This window comes from Moschus berezovskii, chromosome 16 (genome assembly GCF_049115385.1).
Source record: "Moschus berezovskii isolate FMDL1 chromosome 16, NW_MosBer_1.0, whole genome shotgun sequence".
In the NCBI taxonomy this organism is placed as follows: domain Eukaryota; kingdom Metazoa; phylum Chordata; class Mammalia; order Artiodactyla; family Moschidae; genus Moschus; species Moschus berezovskii.
This window is the reverse complement of record NC_142475.1, coordinates 25179858-25201930: the sequence shown is the minus strand read 5'-3', so window position 1 is coordinate 25201930 and position 22073 is coordinate 25179858. Positions and strand designations below refer to the sequence as shown.

General features: G+C 38.0%; 1 protein-coding gene across 2 annotated transcripts in view; it reads left to right on the top strand.

The window, feature by feature from the left end:
* Positions 1-22073, top strand: part of RSPO2 (R-spondin 2) — a 184880-nt gene that overhangs the window by 113928 nt on the left and 48879 nt on the right. For both annotated transcript variants that reach the window (XM_055432498.2, XM_055432497.2), the window contains exons 4-5: positions 8339-8482; positions 10499-10687. In XM_055432498.2, the coding sequence (XP_055288473.1) occupies positions 8339-8482; positions 10499-10687 (333 nt within the window). The remainder of the gene's footprint in view (positions 1-8338; positions 8483-10498; positions 10688-22073) is intronic.

The following is a 22073-nucleotide window of genomic DNA, read 5'->3' as shown; positions in this document are numbered from 1 at the left end:
AACCTCTGACTCTTCTCAACTCTGAGATAGGGCCTGATATTACCTCCTTTTTAAAGGTGAGGATACTGAGGCAGAGAGAGCTTTACTGACTTGTTGATAGTCACACAAAGGTAAGGGAGCCAAGATTGTAACCTCAGCTCTGCTAACAACTGTACCATTTAAAAGAACACTATATTCTCAGCATAGTTCTTATTCTCCGCCTTTGGTTCTTGTTCAAAGTGTCCTCTTCTGCACTTGACATAGTTGAATTTCACTCTCTTTTAACTCTCCTAAATAATAAAGACACTCTTGACTTAAATCCACTCTGGTGGGCTTTACACAGACTTCTATCCTGGATCTTCTCTTAATTTAGTGAAATTAATGCTGGGTTTCTGCATCATCATTCAAATAGCACAATTTTAAGTATGAAACACTGAGTCCTGAAGCCTCTGAATCTGTCCTTTTTTTCCTTTAGGTTGAACTATAATGAAGTTTCTGATGAGCTATGTGTAACTAGACCTTACCAGAAAAAATGTAATTTTAGATTTTAAGTCATAAGTTTTCATCACCCCCTACTCTAATGGGATTACTGCAATAGTACACATTGCAGAGGAATGACTTGGGTAACATAAAGCTGAAAAACTTTATTTAGGGATATTTATAAACCATTGCATGTTTTGAGAAGGAATGTTAAACAGCAGTATTTGAAGTTGTTAGAGAAGCCTAAAAATATTTAAACAATTTTAAGAAACCTCATATGAAGTTGCACAGTCTAGTACTTTCCTTGTGAAAAAACTGCTTAAAGTCTAATTTCAAATGTCTTTTGGAACAACCTTTTCCTTTAATTTCTGTTCAAAGTTTAGCATACACTGAGCTGAGAAACCTCTAGAGTTTTCCAGGGGTTGCGTTGATGTTCTTTGATCCTTGCAACTGCAACCTGAAGACTAAATGCACCCTGTTTCTGCTGTGGGTGTGTCTGCCAGGTTCTGAATGTTCTGGTGTCCCAGCGCTAAAGGATGATTAGAGAACCATACACAGTCAGATATTCACGACGTACTGAGGAGCCTGAGGCCCACAGTCCTGGTGACCAAGAAATAACAGATTCCTCAGTGTGTGTCTGAGGTCATCTCTACCTCACCGATTCCTTCCTTTCTCCAATAATTGATTGCAACCTATAGAATTACAAATTACATTTCCACAGTTGAGTTGAGCAAAGGTTGTTTTTTTGTTTTTCATTTAAGGTTTTCATTTTTCTGTTTATATTGTTAGTCACATAGTGATATTCAAATAAGAGATGGTTTTTGCCATCTAGACTTTGCTGGGGAGATAATAAAACCCTCTTGGTGTGTCGAGGCCCTGAGTAGCGAGGCACCAAAGGAAGAGGAGGGGACGGGGGAACTATGGATCTTTCTCGTCTCTAAGATCACCTTCTCCTCCACCCAGTTTGTTGCTTCTGTTGATTCGTAACTCCTTTTTTCGTGACTGTTTGCTCTTAGAGTTTGAGCCTCTCAGTGGTTTTTCCTTACCTCCACTCTCTTCCTGCTTTCAGGAAGCTTGTATGCATGCATGCTAAGTCGCTTCAGTCACGTCTGACTTCTCGCGACCCCATGGGCTGTAGCCTGCCAGGCTCCTCTGTCCATGGGATTTTCCAGGCAAAAATACTGGAATGGGTTGCCATGTCCTCCTCCAGGGGATCTTCCCGACCCAGGGCAAGTTCTTTAATTCTAGTGCCACCTGGTTAGCTGAAAATGAACTCTCCCCAGCTCACCCTGTATAAACTTTAGCGTAGTTACATTATTTCCTTGTTGCCTGCCTGGGTACCTTTTCTATTAGTAGGCAGAAGATCCTGAAGTGCAGGAACTTTGCTTTTTTATTTATGTCTCTGGGTTGCAAAGAGTTGGACACAACTGAAGCAATTTAGCACACATGCACTAGCTGCCATCCTGATGTCTGGCCTTGAGGGGCTCTTACCTGTTGAAGTGAGGGACTAAAACAGTCATGCTCAGTCTATGGGGACCTCTTACATCTAGTTAGATGAGGACCTAATCTTGAACTTCATTTTTCTTCATTTGTTACTCAAATACTTAAAACCACACAAAGTAGAGATAGTTTACAATTTTACCTCCTTTTCTGAAACTAAACAAATTAAGAGGTGAAATCCCCCACTCATATCCATCTAAACTCAAGTAACCCCCTCCATCTAACCTGCAATTCATTCTCACCTCCCTTCAGGGACCATCACATACCATGTGAACCATCTCCAATATGTTGTATAGATGGAATTGCCCTCTTTGGATTCTTCTTTCCCCTCTATCTCACACCTGCTCAGCAGAGGTTCCAACTTCCATAGCTCCTGTGACCTGCCACACTTTCATAGTTATGTTCTCATAATAATTGTTTTCAGATGTTGGACTATTTGTTCCTCCAATTCGATTTGTAGCAGCCATGGTTTTTCTTTTTATATTAAAGATATTTACAGTGCATGTGCAAGCAATCTCATATTAAACATTCAAATGAGTGTTTAAATATAAAGGAATTGAGTTTTTAAATGGCATTTTCTTGGCAAACACTAAAACTCAACCATGTGTCCGGCACTGTGTTAGAAACAAGGAATTCAGAGATTGAAAAAAAAATCAAGTTTGTAATAGCAGAAGAGAAATGGATCTTTCTTCTCTTCCTCTCATGTACCCAGCACATGCTTCTAATATCTCTTAGGCTAAATTGCAATTCCCCGAAAGTGCCACATGGCCCCTTCTCTTTAGCTTTTGCACCTTCAGGACAGGGAGCGAGTATTATAATTTTATGTTCTCATAAAATGGCACAATACCTGGCACATACTCCCATGTTCCTGAGAATGTTTGGAATGAACTATTGAACTGAACTAGAGTATAATTTGAGAACTGTTATAATGGAGCCAGTATGGATACTGTGGAAGGACAGAAGGGATACCCAGGCTATTTTTCTTTTCTTGGCTGGAGCAAGCCTCCCTTGCCAAATGACAGCCCTATCGGTTAGCGTTTGGACACAGTTTTACTTGGACAGTATTTTACTCAAACCGACACTGGCAGTCCTCATTTGGTGGATTACATTTTTGAGGAGGCACTGTAATTTAGAAACATGTAAGCTGGATAAAGCAGGGTCTTGTATTTCTGAACAGGGACTTAAAGCCCAGATTTTTATAGACAAGCCCATGTTTAGTCAAGTTTGATAAACCTATTTTCTTAGGCAGTATGAAGTTTTATAAAGGTTACCAGTATATTGAATGATCCCATTGGTATTTTGAAACTCACTTGTTTATAAAATGAACATAAAGATTTTCCTGAAGTTTTAATACAGTGGCTATTTCTGGGGAGTAGACATGGTGTGCCATTCAGGTAAGAAAGAATATTTCTGTATTTTCTGTTAAAGCTTCTGTATTGTTTTGAATTTTTATTTGTAATGAGGATGTTTTACTTTTATATAAAAATATACTTTTGTATAAAAATGAGTTAATAGAGTTGATGTGAATATGAGTTGTTTAAAGCTTAAGAATTTTGGGAGAGGCTTCTGGCTGGAGGGGAAAGGACAGATCTATGAGGCTGCACAAATGGTGGTTTTCTAGAACTCTCTTCAGTTTCGAGAGAAGTGGCTGAACTAGGCAAGGGGTTCTGGATGGACTTGAAGCCAGGGAGCAAAGGCTTTCAGGGGCTGAAGTGTGTCAGGAAGCATATTGGCAGAGCAGGTGGTTTTATGCAGTTGCTAGCTTTAAAAAAACTTTCGATTCCAAGGTGTTCATGATTAAATTTCTTGTGTCAGTTCAGGTTGCTCATTGTGTAGTTGGCCTGCTTTGGTTTTATGTTATGGCAAAGAGTGACTGAGACCAGGAAGGTATGAAGGTCAGAGGAGCTTTGGATCACGTTACAACTTCAGTTCAGCTCAATCACGTCTGACTCTTTGCAACCCCATGGACTGCAGCATGCCAGGCTTCCCTACCATCACCGATTTCCGGAGCTAACTCAAACTCATATCCATTGAGTCGGTGATGCCATCCAACCATCTCATCCTCTGTCATCCCCTTCTCCTCCTGCCTTCAACCTTTCCCAGCATCAGGGTCTTTTCAAATGAGTCAGTTCTTTACATCAGGTGCCCAAAGTATTGGAGTTTCAGCTTCAGCATCAGTCCTTCCAATGAGCACTCAGGACTGATCTCCTTTAGGATGGACTGGTTTGATCTCCTTGCAGTCCAAGGGACTCTCAAGTGTCTTCTCCAACATCACAGTTCAAAAGCATCAATTCTTTGGCACTCAGCTTTCTTTATGGTCCAACTCTCACATCCATACATGACTACTGGAAAAACCATAGCTTTGACTAGATGGACCTTTGTTGATAAATTAATGTCTCTGCTTTTTAATATGCTGCCTAGGTTGGTCATAACTTTTTTTCCAAGGAGTAAGCATCTTTTAATTTTATGGCTGCAGTCACCATCTAAAGTGATTTTGGAGCCCCCCCAAAGTATGTCACTGTTTCTACTGTTTCCCATCTATTTGCCATGAAGTGATGGGACCAGATGCCTTGATCTTAGTTTTCTGAATGTTGAGTTTTAAGCCAACTTTTTCACTCTCCTCTTTCAATTTCATCAAGAGGCTCTTTAGTTCTTTGCTTTCTGCCATAAGGGTGGTGTCATCTGCTTATCTGAGGTTATTGATATTTCTCCCGGCTATCTTGATTCCAGCTTGTGCTTCATCCAGTCCCGCATTTTGCATGATGTAATCTGCATATAAGTTAAATAAACAGGGTGACAATATACAGCCTTGATGTACTCCTTTCCCAATTTGGAACCATTACCACTTGGCACCAATCAAAAGTGAAAAGTGAAAGTGTTAGTTATTCAGTCATCTCCAGCTCTTTGTTTCCTTGTGGACTGTGGCCTGTCGAGCTCCTCTGTCCATGGAATTCTCCAGGCAAGGATACTGGAGTAGGTGACCATTTCCTTCTCCACAGTATTTCCCCTACCCAGGAATCAAACCCAATCTCCTACATTGCAAGAAGATTCTTCAACATCTTAGCCACCAGGGAAGCCCATAGTTATAGCAAAGGCTGTTATTGGATTCATGCTTAGTCCCTCAGTTATGTCAGACTCTTTGCAACTCATGGACTGTAGCCCGCCAGGCTCCTCTGTCCATGGGATTCTCCAGGCAAGCATACTGGAGTCAGTTGCCATTCCCTTTTCCAGGGGATCTTCTGGACCTAAGAACTGAGCCTCATTGCAGGTGGATTCTTTACCACCAATCAAAGCTATTATTTAAATGCTTCAATGAATAAACAATGTTTAGCTTTTTTCCTAATGATTTGGAAAGCACCACTGAACATGTGAAAACAAAGGATACTGGCAAGAGAGGGTCAAATGATTATTTCGAAGGCTAAGGCAGGTTTACCATTATCATATACAAGATCCTTTCCTGATCATTACTGTTACCTGTAGGTCCCTATCATATATAGCGTCCCTCGTGGCTCAGATGGTAAAAGCATCTGCTTGCAATGCGGGAGACCTGGGTTCAATCCCTGGGTGGGGAAGAGCCTCTGGAGAAAGAGATGTCAACCCACTCCAGTACTCTTGCTTGGAAAATTCCATGGATGGAGGAGCCTTGTGGGCTACAGTCCGTGGGGTTGCAAAGAGTCGGACACAACTGAGCGACTTCACTTTCACTTTATAAGGGGTATAATTTCATGCTCCCAAGTCTGAAAAAAATAATTGGCATAGGATAATATTTTTTTATTCAGTCTTGCCTGGTAAAAATCAAAAGAATTTCATTTGGAATGTTAATATAGTGGTATTTTCTGTATATTTAAGTAGGTCACAAGTATGTATTGAAATATCATTTTATATATATTACAATTAAAAGATTCATAGCTCAGAAGTATAACGTTTAACATTTCAAAATTCCACTATTCCCATTCCCAAATTAACTTCTCTAAGCTGCTCCATACAGACACAGATACACTCATGTAGTGGTTTTATTGCATCGTATTCTATATGCCCTGCACTTGCCTTTTTCATTTAATGATGTGGCTTAGAGCTTATTCTCAGTCAATGCTTATAATTCACGTTGTGCTTTTTCATGGTTGAAGTGTTTTACAATTTGAATGCATCAATATTTTATTGTACTTAAATTTGAGAACAAATAATTAAACTTTCTTTTAGCCAGATTTATACCTGAAAAAGGGACTTTAGAGAGAATGTGGAATTTCTGGAATACCTATCATTCTGTGGACTGGTATTAGGAGCATGGAATGAAATGAGGAAAGGGACCTACAGGTAACAGTAATGACCAGGAAAGGATCTTGTAAAATTATTTCCAAATGCATATTGTTATAACTTTTTGGTCAAAAGGCTTGTTGGTGCAGACCATGTTAAAATCAGATCTTATAGATAACAGCTGATTTACGAAGTGTACAGTCTTCTCTTTTTAAAAATATAATGCGTTGTTTTCTTCACCCTTTAGTTCTGTTTTATACTTTGGAATGTTTATCATTACTTCTTGGAAAATAATACTGCTAACAAGAGGGCGGCTCGCTTTAAAAAAAAAATGTAGCAAGAAAGCCAACAATTTGTGGACAGGATGGTCATGTATTTTGACCATGGTTAAGAAGCTACTGACCAGCAATAGGTCACTGTTCTATTAAAATATAGGTTACAGCATTTAAGACTACAAATGAACATTTTATAGGGTGATAAACTGTTCTTCCATGCCCACCATCCTTCCCTAAAAGAGCAATAGTATAATTTGACTATGGACTTTCACCCACACATAGTTGGTTTTCCAGTTGTAAAATTGGGTAACATTTTAGAAGTTGAATTAGCTGCTTCAGGGTGGTCATTTAATACATAAAGTCCTGTTTAGACTCAAAAGGTGATGAGTTGCCACTGTCTTTTTATAAGTCTAGAAACTGTCATTATTTATATTGTAATTGTTTTAACAGAAACTTTTTTTTAGTGTTTATAGTCCACATTCTGGCTTTGGCTTCTTAATTTTTTAAAATTTTGAAATTCAATGATTTCATGTTTTGGTTAGATTTTTTATTCAATTATATCTTTGGTTGCAGAAACTAGATTTGAAAGCTTTTCTGAATCATTAAATCACCAAATACAGTTACTCAGAGGCTTGTTAAATGAGTAAAAGTGTTGCCAGGGAGTTTTCATAGAGCTTTATGTGCTGTTAATTGCCAGCAATTAAATCTGTTACAAGTAATAATGTACTGTAATCTGTTGAAAACCTCACCTTTCAATTAACCAATTCTCCAACCTTTCCTTCCTTCTCCTTGAAGAGTAGTTTAGAGTCTATTTATTTTCACCTATACATGCCAATTACCTCTGGCCCAGATGTTACTGGCATACCAGGGAACCTGATCTTGAGTACAAGTCTAAATTATTGCTTCTCTTTATACTTGTTGTAATGTGAATGGTTTGATGGAAAAATACATGTTTCTAATCCACTGGTGCAGACTACCTATTATGAGCTAGTCAATTTACATGTGTTATTTGAAATCCTCACAACAGCCTTACAAAGTTAGTGACACCCCTGTTTTAAACAGAGGAAATAGAGACTCAGAGAGGCATGTATATATAGCTGTTCAAAGTCAAGAACTGGAAAGGTCAGAGCTGGGAGTCAAGATCAAAACCATACCTGGCAGACCTGAAAGCACTTCTCTTTCATCAACTGTTTCCAACGAAATGCAGTTAATGTGTTATAGAGAATAGATTTAGAAGGCAGTCTGTGTAGGGGCTCTCAGCACCAACTCAGCCACTACCAACTTTTTGACTTAGTCTCAGGTTTCTTATTTGCAAAATAGGGGTACTACTGCTCACCCTGATGGATTGTCGTGAAGTGGAAATGTATGGCACATTGTGGGTCTTCCGAAAAATGACCTAAAGTCCCCCTCCTAGTTGACACCCGCTGATGAAAGCAAATGCATTACAGAATTTTAATTTACTGTCTTGGAACAGAAGAGACTGATTAGATTGTTTCCATTGCATTTTTCATAGTACGTCTTTGGAAGAGCAGGACAGACTACAATCCCAGCAGCAATGTCATTTTAACCTTCATTTTAATCCCATTTAGAGTTGCAAAAATTTCTGAAGGGTCTGATGCTGCCTAGGGCCCCGGGCTGCAATTTTGTCTCAGCCTATTGATGTGGTGAGCTGCTGGAAGAGGTAGGAGTGATGTAGAAGGAGATGGCATCAGGAAACTAATGAACTAAACACATATTTCTCTGACCACTAGAATTCCAATTGAGCTAACTTGTGAGTTTATGAAAGTTTTACTTGCAAAACCAGTAAATTGTTTGACTGAAATTTTCTTTCTCTTTAAAATTGTTTTTAGGATGCAGAATAGAAAACTGTGATTCTTGCTTTAGCAAAGACTTTTGTACCAAGTGCAAAGTAGGCTTTTATTTGCATAGAGGCCGTTGCTTTGAGGAATGTCCAGATGGTTTTGCACCATTAGATGAAACCATGGAATGTGTGGGTGAGTAGTGTTTCATGTAACTTTCAAATTTCCACTTTTATTTTAACACCTGTTTCTTGGGGGGGAAAATGCATGCTGGAGGTATTCATCCTAAAAACGAATTGGTTCTCTTGTTATTAATTAGAACTGAAAATTATTGAAGTTCTTTGCTATTGAGTTCTTTAGTCATTCTGCCATTGGGTAGTATCATAAATTACATTTTGCTACAAAATTTGCTGGTAGAACATTAGGTTAAACTCCTTAAATGCTGAGAATAATGCTTTTATGATCTATGTAATATATCCATTTCTTAACTATCTTATTAGTAACTGTTAGAGAAGAACATTTTGTTTAGAAGAAACTGTTTAAGCAGTGTCATGTGGTTAGTCTATCATTTTCATTATGTGTATTAATTTTGTAGCTTCTTGCTTAGCCACACATTTGTACAAAAAAAATCCATTAGAAAGAGATTTTTTTTTGTGCCACATATACTTTGTTGATGATTGACTGCATGTTGCAAAGTGCATTAAAACAATTTTCCTAAATTTAGGTATGTAGAATGCATAATTTAATCTGCACATATATGCTATTTGTAAATAATAATTAGGAATATATATTTTTATAAATTATGGGTATTTTTGTGTGCTTAAAAAACCTTGTGGCATTTTTTTATGTCACTGATTAAAATGTAAAGATCTGTCAGTACCTACATTTTGATAAATGCCTGAATATAATCAAGTGTAATGGCATCTTCACCACCCCCAACATGCCTGAATTTTATTTGCCATGTTTTATATCTGATATGGTGTACAACAGAGCAATGTATTATGAATGAGACTTTTCATCTTTTTAAAATGGAGACTTAAGTTGAGAACTTTTTTCTGCATTAATACCAAAGTAGTCTGTAACTATATTTGAAAGCTTGCAGAGAACACATTTAAATGAGAGATTTTTGAAGAAATATATGCTTATGTTTCTATATATGTGAGAATTAATACATGCATATAAGCAACACCCTATTGAAAAATATGGAAAGTCACCGAAAGAGCATATTCAAAATGTTGGATTTGTTTTTGAGAGGCGAGACCCATACCAATTACAGAAATCCGGAGGAAATTCTTATGAAACCTTTAAGCATTAACAAATTAACAGTAGTCCTAACAGATTAACAGTAGTCCTATGCATTCCCCTGGATAAAAATCTTAAATAGCTTTGAAAAACCTAAGAGTCACCATGAAGCCTTATGAGATCTAGAATGAATATTCATTGTGTGTGGATTCTGTGCCTGAGTCCTCTTCTGCTATTACACTAGGGGCTTTTAATGGTGAATTTGATGAGGTTTAACTCTGTATATTTTTATTCTTTTATCCCAGGGAAGTTGCAGAGTAGCCTACTTTTTCATTATATGAAGTTAAAAAAGGAGGATGCTAAAAGTTTTTACATACCTGGGAAAACATACATTTTCAAATATCTGATCATATTTGTTTACTTTTCAAACTATAGCACCAATTTAGGGAATAAGAAATACCTACTGTGGTTTCCAGACACCTATTAAAGGAAATGAGATAATCAGAAAATGCAAAATACACTCCCTATCCTTTTCATGAAGTATTAATATTTACTTACAACTAAAACACTTGTGAATTTCAGTGAGGGCATGCAGAATTTACCTGTAAAATTTTGTCTCCTCTTCATGGTATGAAAACAGTATATTTTATTGAAGGTTTTAGCTGTTGAATCTTTTAAAGATAATATTTTCAATGTCTTTAGAATGGACCAGTTAGCATCCCATCAAAAAATGAACCAGGACAAAAAGAAAGTAATAGTTTTTAAATTACTTACGTGGCAGTTTTTTACTTCTATCTGTAACTCCATAATGCCAAAATTCCCCAAAAGGTGTATACAGGTCTTGTGGGCTGTACAGCTTAATTTTTGGTATCTGAAAGTGAAGGAGTAGAGAAATACTGCTATATAAGTTTTGTAACAATGGAGAAATGTATACCAAATTGTTATCTGTGTTTGTTTTTTCTCTATTAGAAGGATGTGAGGTTGGCCACTGGAGTGAATGGGGAACTTGTAGCAGAAATAATCGCACATGTGGATTTAAGTGGGGCCTGGAAACTAGAACACGGCAAATTGTTAAAAAGCCAGCAAAAGACACGATACCATGTCCAACCATTGCTGAATCCAGGAGATGTAAGATGGCCATGAGGCATTGTCCAGGAGGTGAGTTCAGATAATCCCTATTGTGGACTGTGTGCTTTCTGGAGTTTCCTCCTCCTTAATCGCCCTTGCTTCCAATAAAGAGTATTTATCCATGAAGGAAACCTGATAATAACATTGGCAAGAGGGTAAAATTCCACATTGAACTTGCTTAGAGACAAATGCTTAAATTGTGAAGAATATAACATGACTGTTTAATTTCATGATACCTTGAAAGTAATTTAGAAGACAACTTTACAAATCAGTTTTTAAAATGAGATTTCTAAAACTGTGTGTGTATGAATGTGTGTCAGTGTTTTTATTTTTCTTTTTTTCACTAATGTATCATAAAACCAGTTCTTATGAAATCGGGCCTTTGCAGATGTTGCTCTAAGAGAAGCAGCCAACTTTCAGTTGAGAAGAGTTTAGATTAGAAAGGTTTATGGAATCCTTAAAATCATCTGTATCACTACTAGTTGAAGATGACAACTTAAAATAAACTTGCCCAAACACTGGGAGGAATAAACATTGTCTTAATGTTGCCACAATCAGCCGGTTCTCTGTTTTGATAATAATTTGTGGAAAACAGCTACTAATATGTGTATGTTTATTTGTGTCTTTGTAGTAATTGTGCTGATTTGCAGTGATTATTCTGTAATAACAGGATTAAGCCCACTTACAAATTGGGAGAAGCGTACATAGCTCAGGTGCTGGCTGGAGCCGAGTCAGTATGTTGAAATGCAGTTCTTAGCGCTGATGCTGTGCTTCTGAAAGCATAATCTCTTGTTACTGTTTATTTTATCACTAGCGGATGCCGCATTGCCAAAAATGAAGTTAGGATTTTTCTAGTGCACAAAATAGAAGAGCAAAAAAAGAAAGTTGCATGTAGAAAATGTCCCTATGAAACAATCAAAACTTTCGTTTGCCTTCATTCTTGCTGTTGGGGCATAGCTTTCAGCTTTGTGTCTGTAGCCCAGAGAAGAATATATATCTGCTTAGAATGGATTTATATCCATATTCTGCTGCCTCATAGAGAATGTCTGCAATCCATGGAGGAAGACAAAACTTTTAAGACTTGAAGACTCCAGTCGGCCTTTTGAGAACTATTAGATCCAGATTCAGAAGCTACTATTAGGAAGGCAGCTTTTCCTCTTGAATTAGTTTTGCTTTTCTTTGCTGAGTCTTTGAAACAAAGTTTTTTTGGTCTGCTTTGCACTAACAAGGATGGTTTTGTTCAGTTAAACTGGGTATTTTTCAGTCAAAATATAAGAAAATATTTTCTTACAAAACTAATAAGCCACTTCTTGGATAGCTGAGAGCATTTAACCTGCAACCTTGTGCCTAAAAACAAACCCGATGTCTTCAGGTATTGGGAATAAAGGCTTTCTTTGTTGTGTATTGTTTATATAACTACCCCCCACTCCTCTTCCAGCAACGTGGTCCCCCAATTGTGGTTTACGTTAATAGCAAAAATTAACCTGAAAATGCTCCTATAACAAACATGCTTATGTGTAACAAGAACCAGCATGCCCCCCTCCCCTCAGAAGCTATTTTGACTTAGCCCTGCTCTTGTTGAGAATTTTGTAGATAATAGCTAGATTTTTAACTTATAATGCTTATTGCATTTTTTTATGCTTCCAAAAGCAGTGTACTGTCTTAAAGAGATATAGCCTGACACTGTCAGCAATTAAAATCATGTCAAAACAAAAGTTTATGTATCATCTGTTAATATTTTCTTTGACAAGTGAACCAGTAATGAACTCTTATTTAATTTACATTTAGGTTTTGCCAAGTATTATTTATTAGGATAGACATTTGCAGAGATAAGCTATTTCTCTAATCCCTGTATCAACATATTCAGCTTAATAAATTCAGTTTTTAAGTAACCTTTAAAGTTAGTTTAAAAGTTATACTGGAATTTGTCTTCTGTTTTATAAAAAAGGAACTAACATCAAATTGATAGAAATGGAAAATGACTGCAATAAAATAACTTCTATTTACAAATGTAGGAAATGAAAACTAGAAAATTAATTTTGGAAGTTGAGCACCAGTTGATAAAAATTGGCATAACTTCCAGTGGAGTATCCCACCTTGCCTCAGGTGAGACAGGAAAAGGTTCCTTTCTTCTGTAGGTCACGGTGATTAATGGAAGAATGGAGAAGAAAACCACTTTATCCCATTTTACATCTTGACTTGATTTCAGTGATCTGCTTTGACAAACCATGCAAAAATGTAAGTCGTAATCAGGTTGGGAATACAGGCATTTTTCAGATCTTTTCAACATATGTATGGATTTTCCTCCTGTTGGAGCCAATCTTAACCTGATTGCACACAAACGCAGCCTTAACCTCCTTCACACTAGAGCACAGGCACATTAAAATCAGCTGCTTTTCATTACTGGAAGGCATAAGTTAGAGGTCAGCAAAATGGAGTAGTCCTAAGTAAATATATAAGATATTACACTAAAAACTATTAAAAATGAAACAATAAATGGCTGTAAGATTTAAAAACAACAATGTAATGCTTTTGCCTATTTTTCCTTAACTATCAATGCTCATTTACTTTAAAACAATGAAAGGATAGTTGAAAATATCTTAAGTCATGGACTGATATCTGACATGCAGTAAGCGTCCATTTCCAAACTTTTCTTGATCAGTTATCTTCTCTTTGATTTCTGATGATGTAATCTGTAGAGTTCCTTGGGCTTTTCTGACACTCATTCTTCAGGATTCCGGTCTGGTGATCAGATGATCTGGGTCTCTGTGCCCTGTCAGCTCATTAATTCTATGATCCTTGGCAAGTCACTTAACCTTTCCTGGCCTCTATTTCCTATTTTAAATTGAGGGTATTGGGATAGGCAATCTTGAAGATCCAGTCCAGTTCTAAAATCCAATGATTCTAAGACTAATTGCCAAAAATGACATGGATATATTTTGTGGTTGTCATGTGAAGGGTGAGGAAGAGAATTGTAAGGCCAGGAACATTGTTTTATGACCGAGAACTGAACACTTTTCCAGTAGCTACAGCTGTGCATTTGTGCAGCCTTTTCTGTCTGGCAGTTGACACTCTTCCTCTCTCCTCCTTCCTTTTCAAAAACTCTCAAAGACTGAGCAAGATTCTTGTAAAATCTTCAAATGACTTATAGTTTAGTTAGTGGGAGATACGGAGAAAGACAGCAGGAGGATGGAGAAGGAAAGAGGAGGCGATCATAAAAGATAATGGGAAAAAAAGAAAGGGTGACTGAGTCAGAGGGAAAAAATTGAACGATGAGTGTAGGAAGCAAGGGAGAAAAGAACAGACTATAAAAATGAAGACTTGGCTCCTAGCAGATGTAACTGTCTTCACTTCTCTCCCTCCCACCCTGAGCTCACTAATAGAATTCATCATGTTGGGACCAAGTTATCCTATTCATATATAACCTGCAGCTTTAAATGGAAGAAATTTAAAGTCTGCACTGTGTTGTACATTAGGCAATATATTAATAGAAAAATATGAATATGTTATTATCATATTTAAGTGACAAATGGAAGAACAAAGTCATGGCTACTCAGCTACAAAGTTGGGAGATGTTCATGTATGGTGGGGGGAAATGTCATTTGGAAGGGACAGTAGTCTTTCACAGGATTGACCAATGCCACCTCAACCTGAAATAGTCTGTCCTATCTGTAAAGTCCCATGACAACGAATTTTAATTTATTCATCAGGTGTTTATTGAGTAGTGCTGTGTTCCAATCATTGGTACACAGTTCTAACTTTTTTCTAGTGGGTATCGTGACATTAGAGAAGTGGATGAGTGCCTTATTTCATGTGGAGGTGGGGGCCATGTGAAGAAAAGTAAAGCAGGATAAGGAGCGAGTGAAAGATTAGATTGGGGGTGTGTATTATGTCGGGTGTTCAGGGAAATTGAAGCAGTAACATTTGATCACAAATCTGAATGAAGGTTATCTTTTGAAGACCTAAGGGAAATTTTCTTTCTTTTTTTTTTAGCTCTTGACTCAATGGCTATGTTTTTTTGAACATCATTGGTTCTCCCATTACCTATTAGAGAAGAGGAAGGAACTGAGATCTAGGATTCTTTTACTGGGCCACAGAGATGTGTCTGTTATTAATGGTAAAGCCAAGAGTGGGAAGCTCATGTTTACCTGTACATTTCCCTTGTTCCTTATTATAAAATGCAAAGATAAACCCATAGTTGTCTAACATCAAAGTAGCTGACATTAAACTATTTCTCCCTCCACCTCAATGTATCATTTTATTTTTGTTTTACTAAATGTTTCTTAAAAACATGACACTCTGCCATCACTATCACCTCCCAAAGTCTTCCTTGCTTGAGATCCTAGTGAAACATACCTCAAAGATCATTTTATAAATGCAAAGTGTTGAGTCATTGGCTTTGTTTTGATTCTGCCATTCCTACTTACAGCCATTCCTACCTTACAGGAGAAGGCCATCTTCTGTAATTTTAGTATCATTGGCCCTCAGTTTGTTGGGGGGAAAGTGTGAGTGCAAGATTGTTCTTTCCATCCTTGGTCTTTGAAGGTCGCCCTCCCATTGAGGCTGTCCCCACAGAACCACACCAGGTACTCTTCCCTGCCCCTTTGCTCCCTGGCCTGCCCAGGAGCCCTGGGATCTGAACCCAACCCTACTTCTAGTAGCTCGGTGCCTGGAATGGCTTCTCTCTTTCTGACACATCTAAGCAATCAGATGGTTAAAGTAATTTAGGTAATGCTTAGACAGATGCACAGATAGCCTTCTGTCTTTTTTACTCATGGCAGCCTCAGCGTACCATACTGCAGCTGTTAGTAGCAATATGGTGCAATTCTTTAAACTCTAGGTCATATTTTCTCAGGATTGTACTAAAATTTGAATATAAAAAACTGCCACTACTTAGGATTTCAACTTGAAAATAACTCACTCCTCCTCTTATGTGACGTTATTTGACCAGCATCTACTTTGTGTTTTTAAGTGGCTTTTAACTTTGATGTTCTTTAGTCACTAAATGGTGTCTGACTCTTTTGCAACCCATGGATGGTGGCCCACCAGGCTCCTATGTCCATTGGACTTCCCAGGCAATAACACTGGAGTGAGTTGCCATTTCCTTTTCCAGGGCATCTTCCTACATCAGGGATCAAACCTACATCTCCTGAATTACAGGCAGATTCTTTACTGCTGAGCCACTGGGGAAGCCCTGGCTTTTAACTTGATAGGATCTAAAAGAAAATACTATTTAGCAAGCTAGAACCAGAATCTCTTGTAAACATCTACTTTTTAAAGGCAATATTAATAAGACATCTTTAGTTTTTGTTTTCTGGGTAGAAACTGACAGCAACATGTGGATTAGGTATTAGATACTTTAACTAAAGATGATTGTAGATTGTGATGGATTAAACCAAGAGCAGGAAATAAGCACATTTTCAGTAGATGGGGTCAAGAAAATATGCTTTAGACATATGTTCTTTATTTCTGTACATTTTGTTTACATTTGAGTTGCAATTTATGTGGTCTGTTTTATACATGCCAACCTCAAAAGTAGTTTGGAGGAGAGAGGATAAGAGAAAAACCTCTTTTCTTTTGAAACTTTCAGAGTTGTCAAGAATGTAGATATTGAAATTTTTATATGAAGAAGAGAGCATCTAGAAAAGGGGAATTCTTTTTGCCCTTTTGTTTGCTATGCTAAATTGTTTCTTTTAAAATCAGTGATTTGTGTTAGTCGCCTTAAGAAAATTGTGCTATTTCCCGGGTACTCTGGACATACGGCAGCGAATAGTAATGTTTGTTTTGATTATAAGTTGGGGCAGTCACTCATAAGCAGCCACATCTTAAATGTAAATGTATGCTTATCATATAAAATCGACATTTAACAAAGATCCACCTGCTTCCCAAACATTTCTCTCAGTGAAATATCTGTAAGTCCTGCTTCATCTGTCTTAACGATGAGCCTTTAGGCTGTGTCTTGGGGTATATCCCCCCTCGCTGCTGTCCCCACCCCCACACACTTTTTAAATTTTTAAACTTATTTCTGGAAAAGTGGGTAGAGGATAACCAATGGCACCTGGTGGTGGGGAGTGGTGGTGGTTTTGTTCTTCCTTGTTTGGGCTTTTTTCTGGGTGTGGGGGACAATAATTTTGTTTCAGATTTTTCAGTTCTCACAGTTCAGAAGGTAAGGATCTGAGGAATGGGGGAGCAGAAAAGTGGGGCCTGGTGTGCTGTGCACGGGAGCTCATGGAAAGTCCAGAGAGGGCAAGATGCAGTGCAGCCTTGGACTCAGACACAGAAATTCAGGGTCATGACCAGTGCCCATCACATGGAGTGGGTGAGGGGATTTAAGACACCCTCTTCTCCCAGCTGCATTTTGAGCCTGTCCTGGGCCAGGCTTGCTTGCCCCAGGGGTCAGGGAGCGAGTGAGCAAACCCACACCTCTGTGCCGTTCTCTGCAGCTTCCCATCTGGAATCTCTATGAGCCCCATGTAATTAGAGTCTGGAGCAACATGTACTAGTCTCTTTTATGGGTGCTCATAAAAAGGATTTCTCAACTACGTATGCCACTGAAGGTCTCTGTGTAGCAAGGCAAGGATAGGAACGTTTTGGAGGAGGCTTTCTTTTATGAATTCTACCCAGCAGTAAGCTACTCTGATCTGAATGTAAAATATATAAAACAATTTTTACAACAGTCTAAAATAAAAACAACTTTAATAGGACACACATGGTGTCAGTGGTAGATTTTCTTTATTCCCTTCTTACAGGAGACTTTTTTTTTCCCCTTATGAGATAAGGGAGTCTCAAGTATAAATCCCCTAATGGTTTCTTGGAACAACTTACTTTCCTCATCAGACACCTCTCTGGGCTCTTTAAACGGTGTTGATAAAAAGAGCACAGGCGGTTCGCTCGGTGAGATTTCCTGTAAATACTCCAGCTACTGGATTGACCTCCAGTTGGACTCATGGATATCCTCCAGGATTAGGACGCAGAAAGAAAACATTTTCATGGAAATGATGACAGAGTTCTACTCAAATCCCAGCGTGGTTCATGTTGTCATCGTACAGAAGTGGTTAAGACTACAAAATTACTTTGTGCAGCAGAGGGGGGCAAAGTTCAGGTGGCAAACTTGATTCCAGTTTAAACTCAAAATGTTAAGGGCAGTAGATTCTGCTTTACAGTTGACTTGTTTGTGTAATATTTGGAGCTAATATTCTGGGTAGCAGCCTTATTTTCTTGTTTTTAAGAACTTTGGAAACAAGTAAAATTATTTGAACTGGTGTAGTGCAGAGACATTAATAATTGGTGTCATACCCAATGCCTGCCCATTACTCAAAGGATTTAATGATAATGTAAAAAGTATTTGATAACATGCTAAAACAAAACAAATTTTTAAAGATCAGAACTAGGAAAAACTTAAGAGTAAGAGCTCAGGACTGAAAAGGAGAATGGGCCATATGAATATGTGTTCGGTGAAATAATTGGGCCAAAAATTTGACCTTGGGTGACCTACCAGGTAGTGGGGAAATGTGGCTATGATTCTATTTTAATTAAAAATAAATGGTTACTTATAAAATATAGTGTCAATTTAATAACAACTTTTGGAGAGAAAATCACCACACATATACATATGTATATACATACATCACATGTATACACAAACATACGAATATATACACATGCCAATAGACATGTATGTATTTATGAGTGTATATGCATATTCACACATTTATACATGACACACACATGTATATGTACACTTCACCTTCAGACACATTAAGGTGTGCACAAGGGGTGAGACTCACATTGTAGAATTAAGGAAACTAATAATTCTCACAGTAAGGGGAATACTCTAGTTTCTTGCGAAGGTAAACACTAAACAGATTTCTCGAGTGGGAAATCATACTGAGAGCAAGGAGTAGTACGGCAGACAGTGTCTTCAGCAACACACATGTCAAACATATGTATGTTTCTGGAGGTGGACGGCAACTGAGGAGTGTTTATCCCTCAGTGAAGGGAGAAGGTTTAATAGTGAAATACGAGTCTAAAGAAGAACAGGCATCATGGAATCAGGACTTTCTGACTTACCAGTTACATTTGAATCCAGTCACCCACTAGGTTCTTTTAGTGAATATTGAATCCACTGAGAACTTCATGGTATCCAGAGAATCTGGAACATGTGCATTTGTACTGAGGGTCAACTTGGCTCTGAGCTTGTTCAATAAGCCGTTTCTTTTCTACCTGGTACGATGTTCTTAACTAAGTTCAGAAGCTGTGTCTTTAGATGCTGAGTTACTTCTGGTGATTATCTCAGGCCCTGCACTAACATTTTAAATACCTTTTTGTGATATTTGTTCTCTAAGCCTGGTTTTCAATTATTTTAACATTTAAAAGTGGTTTGACATGAGAGAACCACATGGATTTTGAGTAAATTCTTACTGAGTTGAATTGACTTTATTTTTAAAGATTTTTTAAGATATATTTATTTGGCTGTTTTGGGTCTTAATTGTGGCATGCGGGATCTTCTTCATTGCATCATGCAATGCATGGACTTTAGTTTGTTTACTGTTTCTCTCTCTATGGAACTATACAATCAATCAAGATTTAGTCGTCCCATGGCATGTGGGATCTGAGTTCCCAACCAGCGATTGAACCCATGTCTCCTGCCTTGCAAGGCAGATTCTTAACCACTAGACCACCAGGGAAATTCTGAATTGACTTTATTAAAATGTTTCAAGGTACCTTCTAAGGCCTCTTTCAGGTTTACTTCCCTTCTATAATTTAGGTGTTAAGAGGTGGAACTAAGCTTCGAATCCAGTCTGTGATTTTCCCCTAGCTATGTCTATAGGTTCATCAAATCAATAATTTAAATATTATGCAATTTGGGAGTGGGAGGTGATAGAAACAAAAGTTTATAGTCTAGTTGGGGATGAAGAAAATGCACATTACAAAGTAATATAAAGAAACAAATGTAATGTAAAGTAACCAAAGAAATAAAATTGAATTTGTAAATATAAGTATTATTATAGGCCCTGAAAAAATAGGAAACATATCCTGTTTTAGCTGTTGTAAAAGGGAATGCTTCCTGAGGAGCAAAACATATAGGAGAGGTGGGTGAAAAACATGTTTGAATAGGGAGATCGTTTGAGACAGAACATTGTAGGAAAAAGATATAGATGCCAACGAGTACCTCTTGTGTCCAAGGGAGGCTGAGCAGAAGAGCCTGGCTGGAGCTCAGATATTGAGGATGGCAGTCATAAGCAGCTCACAGCAAAAATACAAGTTGTAAACTGAGTATGTGAGGCACCTCTTTGGAAAGAACAGGATTTTGAATTTTATCTTGAACAAAGGGGAATCCTAGGGGACTTCTGAGCGTGGGAGTATTTTGGTAGAACACAGATTGAAGGGAGTGGCTGAGGATGTGTTGGTACAGTGCAATAGGCTTCCCAGGTGGCGCTAGAGGTAAAGAATCTGCCTGCCAATGCAGGAGATACAGGAGATGTGGGTTTGATTCCTGGGTGGGGAGATCCCCTGGAGGAGGGCCTGGCAAACCACTGCACTATTCTTGCCTGAAAAATCCCATGGACAGAGAAGCTTGAAGGGCTATAGTTCATTGGGTTGCAAAGAGTCAGACACGACTGAGCGCATACACACAGGAAGAATGTAAACTGCATGTCTCGATGTGGGGCAGGGCATCAAGCAGAGTCTGAGTTTGGGAGAATTCCCAGAGAATACTTCTGGGTTCTGATGTTTATGCATTTTTCTGTAATGCTTGCTTCTCTAAAGAGCACAGGATTTTGCCTTGACTCGCTGTCCACTGTGACCCTTAAATCTTTTCCTGCCAACTTTCTAAGCCAAGCCATTCCCCAGTTTGTGTTAGTGTGGTTTATTTTTTTAAGATCTAGACACATTTTGCATTCACCTTAACTGAACTATGGGCTTCCCTGGTGGCTCAGAAGGTAAAGATTCCTCCTGTGAAGCAAGGAGACCCCAGTTCGATCCCTCAGTTGGGAAAATCCCCTTGAGAAAGGAATGGCTACCCACTCCAGTAGTCTTGCCTGGAGAATTCCATGGACAGAGGAACCTGGCAGGCTACAGTCCATGGGACTGCAAAGAGTCAGACACGACTAAGTGACTAGCTGCTTTCTAACTGCTGCTTCCATTTGCCACTTACCAAGACCCTTGGACGTATTTTTCCCTATTTTCTAATTTATGATGTTACCCTTTGAATGGATGTCCTTTACTAGCCATCTTGGAGTATTCTGACGGTTTAACATACGCAAATCAAATATTATTCAGGGCAAGGATGAAATGATTCTGCTGGATCCTATTTCAATTGTATAATCTAAGATAGTTTTATCTAGCATGCTGTTTACTAGCAGCTGCCTGGAATGCCGGGTGGAGAAGGAATCTGAGTTAAATGCTGTTCAGGAGAAAACTGTATAGTTATTAATTTGCACTGTTTGTGGTGTGGGATGGGAAATAATGTTGTATCTGTTTCCACTAATTCTCTAACCCTCCAAGTCCCCAACACAAACTTGGCTATCTTTGATAGTCATCAACCTTCTATCTTATACCTTCAATGGTAGTGAATGAGTGTATATTGGAAAAAAGAAGTATGAAAAACTAGTGAAAAAATTGTAAGTTTGGTTTATACTAGTCTTGGTCCCACATGGGTTGAATGGCATTAGTCAAATTACTTAATTTCCTAAAACTTAGTCATTTATGAACTGGGGATATTATGTCAAGGGATTGTTGTGAGAAGTAAATGAGCATATATGCAAGTTGATAAATTCTTATTATTCTCTACATTTTGCTGTAATTTCCTTGTTAATTCTGCTGTATTTTCATTCTTCCCAGGGTTTACTCTTACCTAGTCATGCTCTCATTCAACATGAATCATCTCCTGTTTGAGCCCCAATCCTACAGATCTGGCTGTTGATGCTTCCTTAGATATCTTACCAGCATGTCAAACTAAGCGCAGCTGAAACCTACCTTACTATCCTTGCAAAACCTTGTTTTTCTGGGAATGGCTAACGTTTCTAAAGGCATCACTAGCTTCCCACTTACCTAAGACCTCAGCCCTGCCTTTAAATCTCTTCCTCACATTCACACAAATCAAGCTCAGATCTTTGCTCAGCCACCTAAAAAGTTTGAAAACTTGAAAAGTTTACTTAATCTTTCTATGCTTCAGCATGTGTTATATTTGGAACATAATAATGCCTGCTGCATAGGATTTCTAAGAGGATTAAACATCATTCATACCTTGCCTTGCATGGGATCAAGGATCAGAAAATATGGGCTGTTATTATTTCATCTTTTTAAAATAACTGCTTATGCAGTTCTGTTTCTCCACTGTTCCTTTTTATTTCTGTCATCTCTACTTAAAGCCTTTTTATTCTCTTTACCTAGAAGATTGTAATATCATTTGGTA